Source organism: Plecotus auritus (assembly GCF_963455305.1).
Source record: "Plecotus auritus genome assembly, chromosome: 2".
Lineage (NCBI taxonomy): Eukaryota > Metazoa > Chordata > Mammalia > Chiroptera > Vespertilionidae > Plecotus > Plecotus auritus.
Genome location: NC_137771.1, coordinates 127,666,700 through 127,680,321, shown reverse-complemented (window position 1 = coordinate 127,680,321; position 13,622 = coordinate 127,666,700). Strand labels below are relative to the sequence as shown.

Sequence of the window (13,622 nt, the reverse complement as noted above, 5' to 3'; positions counted from 1 at the left end):
ACAAACCGTTGCATCCAAAATTTAGTTGCTCTGGAAACCAGTTTCCGCTAATCAGGCAATTTTGTAAAATTGTCTTCTGTATATTTGTAACTTGTAAAAACTAATATTTAGAATTTTAAAGCTTAATAAGGACAAATTTTATTAAGCAATTTTTAATTCTTTGTTTATTTAAAAATATCTGTCGTTTCACCTAAATTGCCTTGGGGATGAGAACATCTTTCTATTGCAAAGTTTATTCCAGTTCCACTACAGTGTTTTAGATCTTTCCCTAAACTAATTTCTTTATTATCTCAGGTAATGTTTTTAGGTTATGATAATAATACTTTCACTTATATATTATATATTATAAAAATGGCTCCCTCTGTTTCCTTCTATATTATATTAAAACTGTTGAGATAATAGAATTGGCAAAAGTGTTTTCCCATTCCTATAATCTTAATATGGAAATTTGATATAGCCTAGGACAGGACATCAGCTTGAGTTATATTTTTCGATTAGCCTACCAACAACATATTTGGGAAGTTTTCCAGTTTCTCTGATTTCATTAGGATTGGGAAAATTTTACCCACATGTTATTTTAATAGAAAGAATTCCAAGATGAAGGAAAGTCAACCATATTGATTTATAAATTATGAAAATCCAAATACCTTTTTGAATCCAAAACTGTCAAATATGCTGGTATGATACAATCATTTTTTCTGTGTGACACAAAACAATTATCAAATATCAAGTTGGCTTTGGTTCATTTATGAAAATTTCTCTCATAAGTTTTTTTGGGGTAAATGTTTGTTCTGTTATTGTTGTCTTTATTTTTACATATTTTAAAGTTTAAAAAGTACAGCATTCCACTTCTCATCACTGTACATCTACTTCACTACCCACAATCCTTAGTTAGTCCCTGAAATCTTAAGTTAAGTAGGACCCTTAACAATGTACCAAACTCAGTCAGTTGGTCATTTGAAAGGAATACATTTTATCTCATTTTAATATTCTGAATCAGTGCAACATTCAAATGCATTCTGAATAATGCATGTCTCCTACTTTAATTACTTGTTTAATTACTTGTTTCAAAGCCTAGAGCAACTGCTGTTGCTTCCATGATTAGAAAATTGCTTGCAGTTGCAGAAATATATTTCCTGTTGTTTCTTCCGGCAGTAATTGCAGACCGACCTCCCCCAGTCATTCGACAAGGTCCTGTGAATCAGACGGTAGCAGTGGATGGTACCTTAGTGCTCAGCTGTGTGGCCACAGGCAGTTCAGTGCCCACAATTCTGTGGAGAAAGGATGGGGTTCTTGTTTCAACCCAAGATTCTCGAATTAAACAGCTTGAGACTGGAGTTCTGCAGATCCGATATGCGAAGGTAACTTGAAATGACACCCTGGGTTTCCCATTTCATTTCACTTTGTTTTTGCCTCCAGCAACTAGTGTTGAAGTCTCAAGTTTTAGAATTAATGAAATGCCAAATAACAGTATTAATATACTTTAAATTGGATGCTTTATTCTTTCAGACATTCCACTGTGTATATTTAAGATGATTTGACTCATAATCATAGCCCATGGCAAGTAATTTAAGGTTTTAGATGGAGGAGAAAAAAATATTTTTGAGACGTATTGAGGAAAATAAATGAGATTTTGTGGGAGAAAAATACTCTCTAAGTAGTGGTATGAAGCAGTCATTCATTCCATAAAGCATTTTTTCAAAGATACTTTCCAGAACCATTTTACATGCAATGTACTTGAACAGTTCTCCAATTGTGAATATTTGGTTCAGCATTTTGCAATTACAGAATGCTATATATGCAAACAGAAACAATAAAGCAATGTACACAACTGTACACACTGAGTGCACATTTAAATCAGAATGCTAAATGATGAAAAGCCCACAGGTTTGTGGGAACAATTTAAGGATTTACTTTCCCAGGGCATCACATCCATACCTGTTCTTTCAGGGCTGTGTTGTTTTGACTTTTCTTTTTCTTTTTAGGTCAAGTTCAGACAAGCTCATGAGGCATATGAAAGATTAGCCTAGTCAGCAATAAACATAATTTCAATTGCTTTATTGCCTACTGTGGGTGGCTTCTTTGGAGTTTTAGATCTGCATTAACAGTTCATTTTATGTGCTCCAAAAGTGAATATGTTGTACTTCTTTGTGAAAAATATTGTGACTTTGTTATTGTAATTGCCGGAGCAAGATGACAGCATTCTTGCTTTATCAAACATTACCTGAAGATAGGGTAATTACATTAAGCAGAGGCATGGGGTGCATCATGCTGTTGAGGAATTAAAATCGAACATGTGAGCTGTATTCCAGCATTCAGTCTTCAGAAGTGAGAGAGTGTTCATTCCAGCTAGGGTTTGGCTTCACACTTATTAAACTGCCTTAAATTACAGGTTTTTAAACCTGTGGGAAAGGAGTAAATAAGAACAACTCATTTTATATCCATCCTTTTTTCATAAATATCTATCTCAGATATCAATATAATTGTAACTCTGATAAAATATGAAATAAGTATAGTAATTGAGTAAACTTCATCAGCCTCATTATGTGACTTACTAAATATCTATAATAATAAAAGCATAATATGCTAATTAGACTGGACAGCCAAATGACCTTCCGGACATCCTTCTGGACAACCTTCCAGATGAAGCCAGGACTGTGAGGGTCGAGGCAAGCTGCCACGGCTGCGAGGGCTGGGCCCCTTGCATGAATTTCATGCATTGCATTGAGCTTCTAGTCTATAATAATGAAAGCGTAATATGCTAATTAGACCAGACATCCTTCAGGATGTCCTTCCAGACGACCTTCTGGATGAAGCTGGGGCTGTGAGGGAAGCCCGGGTCCCGGGTGCCAGAGGGAAGCCGGTGCTGGCAGCTGTGGGAAAGAAGGCCTGCTCTTGCACAAATTTCATGATGGGGCCTCTAGTAAAGATATGATTTAGTAATCAAGATTAACACTTTGAATTATTTATTGTCACTGATACTGTAACAAATATTAACTCAATTATTTTTATTATATAACCAGAATAACTATATAAAACATATTATGTCTGCAATATTTTCCTTCACATTCAATAAAAATGTAATCAATTAAGAGGTAGTTTTTGGTTAGTGAACTTTAATGCAGTTATCCATATTCATGGGCCATATACAAACCCTATAATTGGTTTTCCAGCCTTCTGAGCTCTTGATTGTTCCAAATATTTATTTTCCATCTGTCTTCTCAGCTGGGTGACACTGGTCGGTACACCTGCATTGCAACCACCCCCAGTGGTGAAGCAACATGGAGTGCTTATATTGAAGTCCAAGGTAAGTTAGATACTGTTTTACCTTAAAATAAAGCTTCAGATGCAGTTATTTACTAATTGGTAAATAGATAAAGTAGATCCTGATGCCTGGGTGGGTGGATAGGTGATCTACATTTGTTTATGTACTTATCTGTACGTGTGCAAACATCTTTTGTCTTTTCCCCCTTTGTTAGAATTTGGAGTTCCAGTTCAGCCTCCAAGACCCACAGACCCAAATTTAATCCCTAGTGCCCCCTCCAAACCTGAAGTTATAGATGTCAGTAGAAATACAGTAACATTGTCATGGCAACCAAACTTGAATTCAGGTGCAACTCCAACATCTTATATTCTAGAAGCCTTCAGGTAGAGTGAAAATGATGTTTCTTAGTTGTCCTTTCTTGTGAGTTACCACTAAATATGTAAGTTCTAACTCATGTCTCTCTCCTTAGCCATGCATCTGGTAGCACTTGGCAGACTGTAGCAGAGAATGTGAAAACAGAAACATTTGCCATTAAAGGACTCAAACCTAATGCAATTTACCTTTTCCTTGTGAGGGCAGCTAATGCATATGGAATTAGTGATCCAAGCCAGATATCAGATCCAGTGAAAACACAAGGTAAATGTTGATTTACTCAACCTGTGACACCTACTTTTCTTTAGATGTTATGATAATACAGGTACATCATTTGTACTACATGCTAGGACTGGGTATATAACATAGTTCTGTTGTCCAAGTTGCTCAATTAACTTTTAACACACAAACACAATATCTGCAAACTATTATTTTCTGGACAAAGCACTTCAAAATAAAATTATTAACAGAGATGTTTCTGATCTTATAAAATTACAAATCTAATGAGACAAAAATATTGTGTTCGATTCACAAAAGTGAATAAAATGTTATATGTGAAGATAAAATATTAATCTTATAATACTTGTATTTAAAATTGAGTAAATTTTACAAGTGATCCTTTCTGCAAATCATGCAAATTTAAGAGATATTTGGAAGATAAGCTTGACTGATTTTTTGTTTGTTTGTATTTCCCTTTATTTTTTTCCACCACCATTTATCCCCTCTATGTCCCCTTCTACCTGTACCCCCAACAATGCCCCCAATCACCACACTGCTGTCCATGTCCATGAATTTTTTTTTTTATTTTTAAAAAAATTGTGCTCAATCCCTTTAGAGCCCCCTGAGAGTTGTCTGCTTGCTGTCTATGATTCTGCCTCTGTTTTCCTTGACAGTTCAGTTTGTTCATCAGATTCCAATATGAGTGAAGTCATATGGTACTTGTCTTTCTCTGACTGGCTTATTTCACTTAGCACAATGTTCTCAGGTCCCTCCATGCAGTCACAAAGGGTAAAATTTTCTTCCTTTTTATGATCAAGTAGCATTCCATTGTGTAAATGTACCACAGCTTTCTGGACACACTGCTGTTTATTGTCTCATATGAATAGAAATTATTTTTAGTTCTCAATGGCCACATTATCTCCCAGTCCCCCTCTCACTTTATTATTTTAATACTTTAATAAGAGTAAATTTATGTATTAATAAAGGAGATTAATGTAAATCATTCTGTACCTTTTTTGGAACATACTTTCATTGCAATTAAAATATGGTTGCTTTTATATTAATAAAGAGGAGTACTTTTAGATTATACTGACTAGAAATGCAAAATTCTTTTCTCAACATACAGAGGAATCATAATGTCTCTATGTAACTTATTTAGAGTGATAGGAACAAGCAGTACACAAAAATACTGAAACACTCCAACTACTTCTTTTCCTGGTTTGGGAGAGGGTCTGCCAGCATGCTGCATGTTTTCTCTTCTCCAGTGAGTATATAAACAATCTTTTTGGAAGGACTTTTTGTTTCAGAATTCACAGCGAAAGCAAACCAAGTTGTAGAACATGCCCACGTCTGTCTCTTGCTGTGTGAATTCAACACAACCAGATGCCTATATTTGCTATCATGAGTCACCTCAACAGGAGCTTTCATATTCTCAGAGCTGCCTAAGGGCATTTTGGGGTTTTCAGTGTTAAATGTGCATTTGTAAAGCATGAAGAAACTATGCAGCTGTACAGTGTGTTCTTAGTTCTGACCCCAGTACAGTGGTCTCTACCTAACAGACTCCAAGTGGAGTTTTGATTGACAATGATATAAATGATTTTGTAATACATTATCTTTATTTGTAAATGATATAAATGATTTTGTAATACATTATCTTTATTTGTAAATGCATATATAGTTAACATTTATCTGAATATGTTTTTTAAAATGTTAATCAACATACCTTTGTACATGAATAGCTATGGCAAGAGGAGGACTAGACATAAAGCAAAAAAGGCATATAACTTTGAAATCAAAGAACTTTTAGTCTCAGCTCTTTAACCTACCAGTTACATGGCCCTGTGCAAGTTAGTCCTGATCTTCAGTTTCCTCTCCTATATAATGAGGCTAAAAATACCTATGCCACAGAATTGAACAAGGATTAAATCCACGAATCAATGTATGATTATACAAGACTCAGATTTTTATTTTATTTTATGCCATTACTTTGTAATTGGACTTGTATTTCTTTCCCTGTATGGACTAAAAAGAAAATAAGTTCATGAAATTTACAAATATAAAAAATGAGAAAGCTAGCTAGTGTGCTGAATTAGAGGATCAGAGTTCAATATATGTTGGCAGACTTAAATGATGGGCCAGCACTAACAAGTGGAGCAAATTTAAAAGTCTGGTGCTTGACTTTAGATTTTAAAAATTAGTTGTGGAAGGACAGGCTGAGGACTTGGGACTTAAAGGGAGTTCTTGTGAGTATGTGAGAGGGTGGTGGGGGACAGGCCGACTTCAGTGTTTGAAGTCAATTAAAACACCTATCCGAGCCAACTGAGTGATGTAGTCGCCAAATGAATAAATGTAGTCCTAGCTGGCATTAGCAGAATTATGTCTGGATCAAGTAATCTCCCCTTTCAGTCTGAGCAGGTCAGATCACTAATGGAGTAAGTGTTCCTTTCTGAGCACCACTTGTTCAGGTAGACTTTTAAGAGGAGGAGATTGTTGTGGGTCTGCATGAAGGGTAAACATCACATATGTGAAAAGAAATCCAAGCATCTTGGATTTAACCCTCAAAATTATAACGTTAGATAAGGCATGATGTTTTTTCATTACATTTAAAGAGATCATCATGTGAAAAATATATGCTTATTCTAACTTCAGACAACAAAACAGGACCAATGAGTTGGGAGTAAAGTTGGGAAAGATTTCATTGTGTAATTCTCAGACTGCTTTTGAGATACAATGAAGCCCAGCTGAGGGCCGTGCTAATATTTTCTATAGCAGGAGTCTGGGGAAGAACATGGAAACATATAACTGGGGGGTGCAGAACATGTAAGCAGGAAGGTAAGAGCCAAGGATAGAGTGAATTCAGAAAAGATGATGGAAATTGATTCATAGGAGCAAGCATAATTTCTGTAACCATTTCTGCGAAAATGTCATTCCCACTTGTTAGTGATGGCCCATCATTTAAGTCAAAAGTAAGTGCTGCAAAAATAGAGGGCACGGTTTCCAGTTCAGGGGTCAGGTAGACCCTTGTCACAGTTGGAGTTACAGCCACATCACAGGACAATCAAAATGTCTTCCCAAAGACAAAATTTGACAATGCAAGGAAGATGAGATGAGTAGCTAGCAAGTAGGGGTGGTGGTGGTCATTGTTGGGGGAGGGTAGTTGTTGCCATGTTTCTGCTATTCTTCATCTTCACATCCTGTCCACACAGTATTTATGATCCTTATTTTTTAAGGAATATGTACACAAACACCAAATGTGCAGAATAGATATGGTATAGATGATAAGAAACCTTAACTATACATAAAGAAGTGGGCCTGGATACTCTCCCCTCAGAGAGTGTGTATGTTCCCCTATTGTGGAAAGAGTTGGATAGAATCATATTGGAGATTTCCTCCAACTGTAATTCTGAATATTGAGAAGGACCATTTATATTATAATATATTTCTTCCAGGTGGCAGAGGAGAACAAGAACAATAATGGACCAATTTGCGAACTTTTCAATATTACCTTATTAGACAATATTTTCCTTTTTTTTCTCTATTGGGAAATTTTCTAAAGTAATATTCTAGACTGCTGTTGTCAAAATGGTTATACTAGGCCAGGGAATTTAGTCATTTCCAATAAGGTATTAATTGACAAGTTTATCTCAAACTAGAGAAATTAAGGATTGCAATTAAATCATAGTAGTTAAACCTTTTAAATGGTTTTATGTACCTGTTTAAAGATACTTCCTAAAAGGCAGAAGGATCCCTGAGGAAGGAGCTTACATATGGGAGAATATGTTCAGATGCTGAAATAATGTGTCTTTCCCATACACTAAATCATTTTAACTCAACCAATGTTTAATGAGCACACTCTGTATGTAGAGATCCCTGCACTCAAAGAAAGGACTTTGCATGCCTTACCAAATGCAGTCCTCAGAAGCAGCTCATCAATGTCACCTTAACATGTGAAGAAGATATGTGAAGTCCAAAAATCTTCGCAGTGGTAGGAAACTGTAAAGTTGTTGAGTTGGGATGCAAGCTCAAGTCTGTCTTATTCCAAGTAATTTAGTCTTACCCTGGAGATTGGAGAGAGCTGACATTCCAGGAGCAAATGAGACAGTCGGGAATGAAATATGCCTGAGATGGAAAACTGACAAGCAAGTGCTTTCTGTCTGTAGGCTGTGATCATAGGTAGCCTGCGGACCAGTGTTAGCCATAGCCATTCTAAGGAAGGACAAAGTATGAAAAACAAAAATCATCTCAGTTATTTTTCTAAATTTATAGTCCCAGTAAATTTGCTGCTATGAACATAGGGGTACATATATTCTTTCTGACTGTGTTTCGGGTCTCTTAGGATATATTCCTAGAAGTGGAATCATGGGGTCAAATGGGAGTTCCATTTTTAATTTTTTGAGGAAACTCCCCACTGTTCTCCATGGTGGGAAGGACCATTTATTCAGGGTCTTATTTATCAGAGTGTTGGACAGGGCTTGGTCAGTCTTCTCTCCCATCTGCCTGTCTTCCCTGGACTCCATCAAAGATACTCACTAGTCTCGTTTTACATCCATGTTTTGCCATCTATACAGTAAGCTCTTTGAAAGTATTTAATCATTCAGAAAAGTAAAAATGCTGTGTCTGTTGTTTATGGATGGCAAGTAATCTAGAATATATGTGCCACATACAATATTCTCTGGAGAATTCTGGATGCAAAACAAAATTTTATTTTCTCCTCTTTTTCACCAGTGTTCTCTTTAACTATTATAAACTAAGCAAACCATCTTTATTTAGAACATCTCTATAGAAATGGCTATTTTTATTGAATGATAACTTCATTAAGTTTAACAAAACCTTTCCTTCAAGCCATTTTGCTCAATTAAAATTTGACGAAGGAGGCAAGAGCATGCAATGGAGTAAGGAGAGTCTCTTCAATAAATGTTGTGGGAAAAATTGGACAGGTTCATGCAAAAAAAATGAAACTAGACCACCAACTTACACTATACACAATAGTAAACTCAAAATGGATAAAAGACTTAAATGTAAGATGTGAAACCATAAAAATCTTAGGGGAAGCCATAGGCATCAAAATCTCAGGCATCTCACATAGCAATATGTTTATGGATACACCTCCCAAAGCAAAGGAAACAAAAGAGAAAATAAATAAGTAGGACTACATCAAAAATAAAAAAACTTCTGCACAGCAAAAGAAATGATCAACAAAATGACAAGAGAGCCCACTGCATGGGAAAACATATTTACCAATGATATGTCCAATAAGGGGTTAATTTCCAAAATATACAGGGAACTCATACAACTTAACAAAAGAGAGACAAACAACCCAATTTAAAAATGGGCAAAGGACCTAAGTAGACACTTCTCCAAAGAGGACAGACCAAAGGTCAAGAGACATGAAAAAATTCTCAGTCACTGATCATCTGAGACATGCAAATTAAAAGGACACTGAGGTATCACCTCACACCTGTCAGATGGCTATAATCAACAAAGGTCAAATGTTGGTGGGGATTTGGAGAAAAGGCAACCATAGTTCACTGCTGGTGGGAATGCAGACTGGTGCAGCCACTGTGGAAAACAGTATGGTATTTCCTCAAAAAATTAAAAATGGAACTCCCATTTGACCCAGTAATTCCACTTCTAGGAATATGTTCTGAGAAACCTGAAACACCAATCAGAAAGGATATATGCACCCCTATGTTCATAGCAGCATAATTTACAATAAGATTTGGAAACAGCCCAAGTGCCCTTCAGCAGATGAGTGGATAGAAAGACAGTGGTACATCTACACAATGGAATAATATGCAGCAATAAAAAACAACAAAAAAACTCTTACCATTTGCAACAGTATGGATGGACCTGGATAGTATTTTGCTTAGGGAAATAAGCCAGTCAGAGAAGTACAAGTATCATATGATCTCACTCATATGTGGAATCTAATGAACAAAATAAATCCAGAGTCATAGAAGCATTGAACTGACTGTTGTACCTCAGAGGAAAGGCAAGGGAGGGGTGGGTAGGAAGAGATTAACTAAAGAACTTGTATGCATATATGCATATCCCATGGACACTGACAATAGGGTGGTGAAAGCCTGGGGTGGGGGGAAGGAGGTGGGCTAGAAGAGCTCAATGGTGGGAAAAAGGGACATATGCTAATACTTTCAACAATAAAGATTAAAAAAAAACAATTCTTGTTGGGAAAAATGCAGCATAAATGAACACTATTTTTTACTATGTTCTTGGTCTCCTTTCTAAAATGTTGGTGTACTTCAGATTAAAAACTTGTTAAACCTTCTTTGCAGTGGCACTATAATTAAACTAAACCAAACCATCATCAGTTAAATATAAGTACTGTTTTTCATCAGATTTATGCTACTCCATTCTACCCTATTCTACTCTACCCTATCCCATCCCATCCCATCCCATCCCATCCCATCCCATCCCATCCCATCCCATCCCATCCCATCCTATCCTATCCTATCGTATCTTGTTTTACTGGTGGCTTCTGTATTCCTCCATCATAGCCACTAACTTAATCACCTAACTTGGGAGACATCTAGGTTCTTCTTATAAGATATAAGGTGTCTAACTTCTTTTTTGTGCTTGCTTTTCGCTTATCTCCATTCTTTACATTACCCACCCATGGTGTTACAATTTCAGGATATTTTTTTCTTTCATAGTTAGGGTCACTACAGAAGTTTATAACAAACTGAGTGGGGATTGCCCTAACTAGGCTGCTCAATTTCAGAGAAAACAAGCATTACCTGGTAGGAGGAGTTCTGAAATACTGCTGCTTGCCACTGTTATCTTTGCCTACCTACCTCTACATCTACATCTACATCTATGTACCTCCCTATCCTCCTAACAAAAAGGTCACTTTGTTCCTATTTTATTCTGTATCACAGGTTGGCTTCCCAGTCACAATGATTCTTCTTTTCTGAGAGTTTAAATGAATGAGAGGATTGTTTCACCGAGTTTTCACTCAAATCAGTAACATTGTGTAAGCTCTGACACAGTATTTTTGGGTTTTTGCAGATGTTCCCCCAACAAGTCAGGGGGTGGATCACAAGCAGGTCCAGAGGGAACTGGGAGATGTTGTACTGCACCTCCACAATCCAACCATCCTCTCTTCCTCTTCAATCGAAGTTCACTGGACAGTGAGTCATCATCATTGCAGTATTTGATCATGGTTTTAATATGCAGGTGACCTCTGGGAAATTATTATGTGAAAAAAATACAACAGATAGTTAAATTATACACACACACACACACACACACACACACACACACACACACACACACAAACCCAAAGTCTATAATGACCGGCCGAAGGCTCGGCCGAACATCGGAAGTTAGTCCTGCAGTCAGTGCTGGGTTGCCGTGGCAACTCAGCACTGACTGCCGAGGGGGCTGTGGATCAGGCCTGGAGAGAGGCCGGAAGAGAGAGGCAGGGTCTGATTCGTAGCCTCCATGGCAGCTGTTGATCTGCCATTGCTTCTCTCTTTCTCTCTGGGCTTCGCCAGCAGCTGTACCTCTGTTTCTCTCAGGCCTCCACAGGGGCTTCTGATCAGCCCCGCCTCTCTGATCAGGCCCAGAGATAGGCCCAGAGACACTGACTGGCATAGAAACCGATCAATCAGAACCAAATCTGGGTGAACCGTGAGGAGCCAATGGCTGCCTAGGAGGCGGAGCTTTTGATGCTGACTGGCATAGAAACCGACCAATCAGGGAAGGGCAGTTGGGGGTGAGATCAGGCCTACAGGGGAGGGCATTTGGGGGTGAGATCAGGCTGGCAGGGGAGAGCAGTTGGGAGCAAGATCAGGCTGGCAGGGGAGGGCAGTTCGGGGCAATCAGGCAGGCAGGCAGAGGCAGTTCAGGGCAATCAGGCAGGCAGGCAGGTGAGCGGTTAGGAGCCAGCGGTCCCAGATTACAAGAGGGATGTCCGACTGCCCACAGGGATCGGGCCTAAACCGGCAGTCAGACATACCCCAGGGTCTGATTCGCAGCCTCTGTGGCAGCTGTTGATCAGCCATTGCCTCTCTCGTTCTCCCTGGGCTTCGCCAGCAGCCACCCCTCTGTTTCTCTCAGGCCTCCACAGGGGCTTCTGATCAGCTCTGCCTCTCTGATCAGGCCCAGAGATAGGCCCGGAGACACTGACTGGCATAGTAACTGATCAATCAGAACCAAATCTGGGTGAAGGCTGGGCTGAGGGAACCCCCCTCTGTGGACGAATTTCATGCACTGGGCCTCTAGTGTGTGTGTGTGTGTGTGTGTGTGTGTGTGTGTGTGTGTGTGTGTGTATGTTGCTCACTCCACCAATAACTTTATAATGTAATCTTTTTATGCTAGTATCTGTATACCGGCTTTAAACAGAGAAAAGTTTATTTTTGTGTATAGTATCTATTATGCTGCAATAATGGACTTTATCAGTCTTAGAGGGAAGACACAGAGTATTAATCATGAAGATAAAACTTGTGATAGGATGATCACATTTTTTAACTTATAAATAGTTCTGCATTAAGCATTAATTAGGCTTTAAAAATTAGAAAGTGGATAAACACATTTTTCCTTATCCCCCTGAACACTGAGAGACATCTTTCCAGATATTGTCACAGAAGTTCTTTGATGACTTACATTTCTGCATGAAGCATCAACATTAATACCAAATTTATATATTATGGTGAAAACTGAAACACATTACAAAAGATAGTGATCCGTTTTCAGTTTTCTGCTTTGTGTAAATTTGAAAACCACAGAATGAAGTCCAATATAATTTTTTATATTTTTTTACATTTAATTTTCATAATTTTCTAATAAACCAACAGAAATATATTAATGATTACATTTTTATTTGTCATTTTAATAGGTGGACCAACAGTCTCAGTATATTCAAGGATATAAAATTCTTTATCGGCCATCTGGAGCCAACCATGGGGAATCGGAGTGGTTAGTTTTTGAAGTGAGAACGCCAACCAAAAATAGTGTGGTTATCCCTGATCTCAAAAAGGGAGTCAACTATGAAATTAAGGCTCGTCCTTTTTTTAATGAATTTCAAGGAGCAGACAGTGAAATTAAATTTGCTAAAACCCTGGAAGAAGGTAAGTATAATGAAGTGTGTGATTTCTATGTGTTGCACAGTACATTTGTTAGGCTTTTATTAACATGATTGAAAAATTTTTATGTTAGTAGTGACATTATTAACTTTCTTTTTATATTGAACATTATATTTTGCTAATAGAATTTGTTTAATTAGAACTATTATAAATTACTTTAATAGAGGCCTATAGAAAAATGTGCAAATGTGGAACATTTTATTGCTTAATGTCCTATATAGGTATATTTAATCGTTCAGAAATAAAATTCACATTTAAAGATGGAAATGTTTTCAATTTAGTTGCCTTTGTATTATTTGCCATTCATTTATTAAATGTTATCTTGAGTAATGACTTGTAAATAAGGTGAGTAATGTCTTGGTTTGCCCAGGACTTTCCAGGGTTAGCATTTTACACTTATGACTCATGTCCCTGGAAACCCTTCAGTTCTAGACAGACTGGTATGATTGGCCACCCTATAACTGGAAATTAAAAATTAATATTTAAATAAAGGTCAAAGGTTACATGTCACAACTATTCTTCAGAACATTTCCTAAAATGTCTTTATTACTTTGAATATATAAATGATAGAATATAATTAATATCATGGCTGACACATTCATCGTCATACTTTTTAAACTCTTTTATAGAGAACATGAGACTAAGGTAGCAGGATAAAAAAA

General features: G+C 37.3%; 1 protein-coding gene across 8 annotated transcripts in view; it reads left to right on the top strand.

The window, feature by feature from the left end:
• The window catches only part of ROBO1 (roundabout guidance receptor 1), a 1,316,070-nt gene that overhangs the window by 1,236,239 nt on the left and 66,209 nt on the right, over positions 1–13,622 (top strand). For all 8 annotated transcript variants that reach the window (XM_080657733.1, XM_080657738.1, XM_080657736.1 and 5 more), the window contains 6 exons: positions 1,156–1,361; positions 3,226–3,307; positions 3,480–3,648; positions 3,735–3,901; positions 10,883–11,004; positions 12,714–12,945. In XM_080657733.1, the coding sequence (XP_080513859.1) occupies positions 1,156–1,361; positions 3,226–3,307; positions 3,480–3,648; positions 3,735–3,901; positions 10,883–11,004; positions 12,714–12,945 (978 nt within the window). The remainder of the gene's footprint in view (positions 1–1,155; positions 1,362–3,225; positions 3,308–3,479; positions 3,649–3,734; positions 3,902–10,882; positions 11,005–12,713; positions 12,946–13,622) is intronic.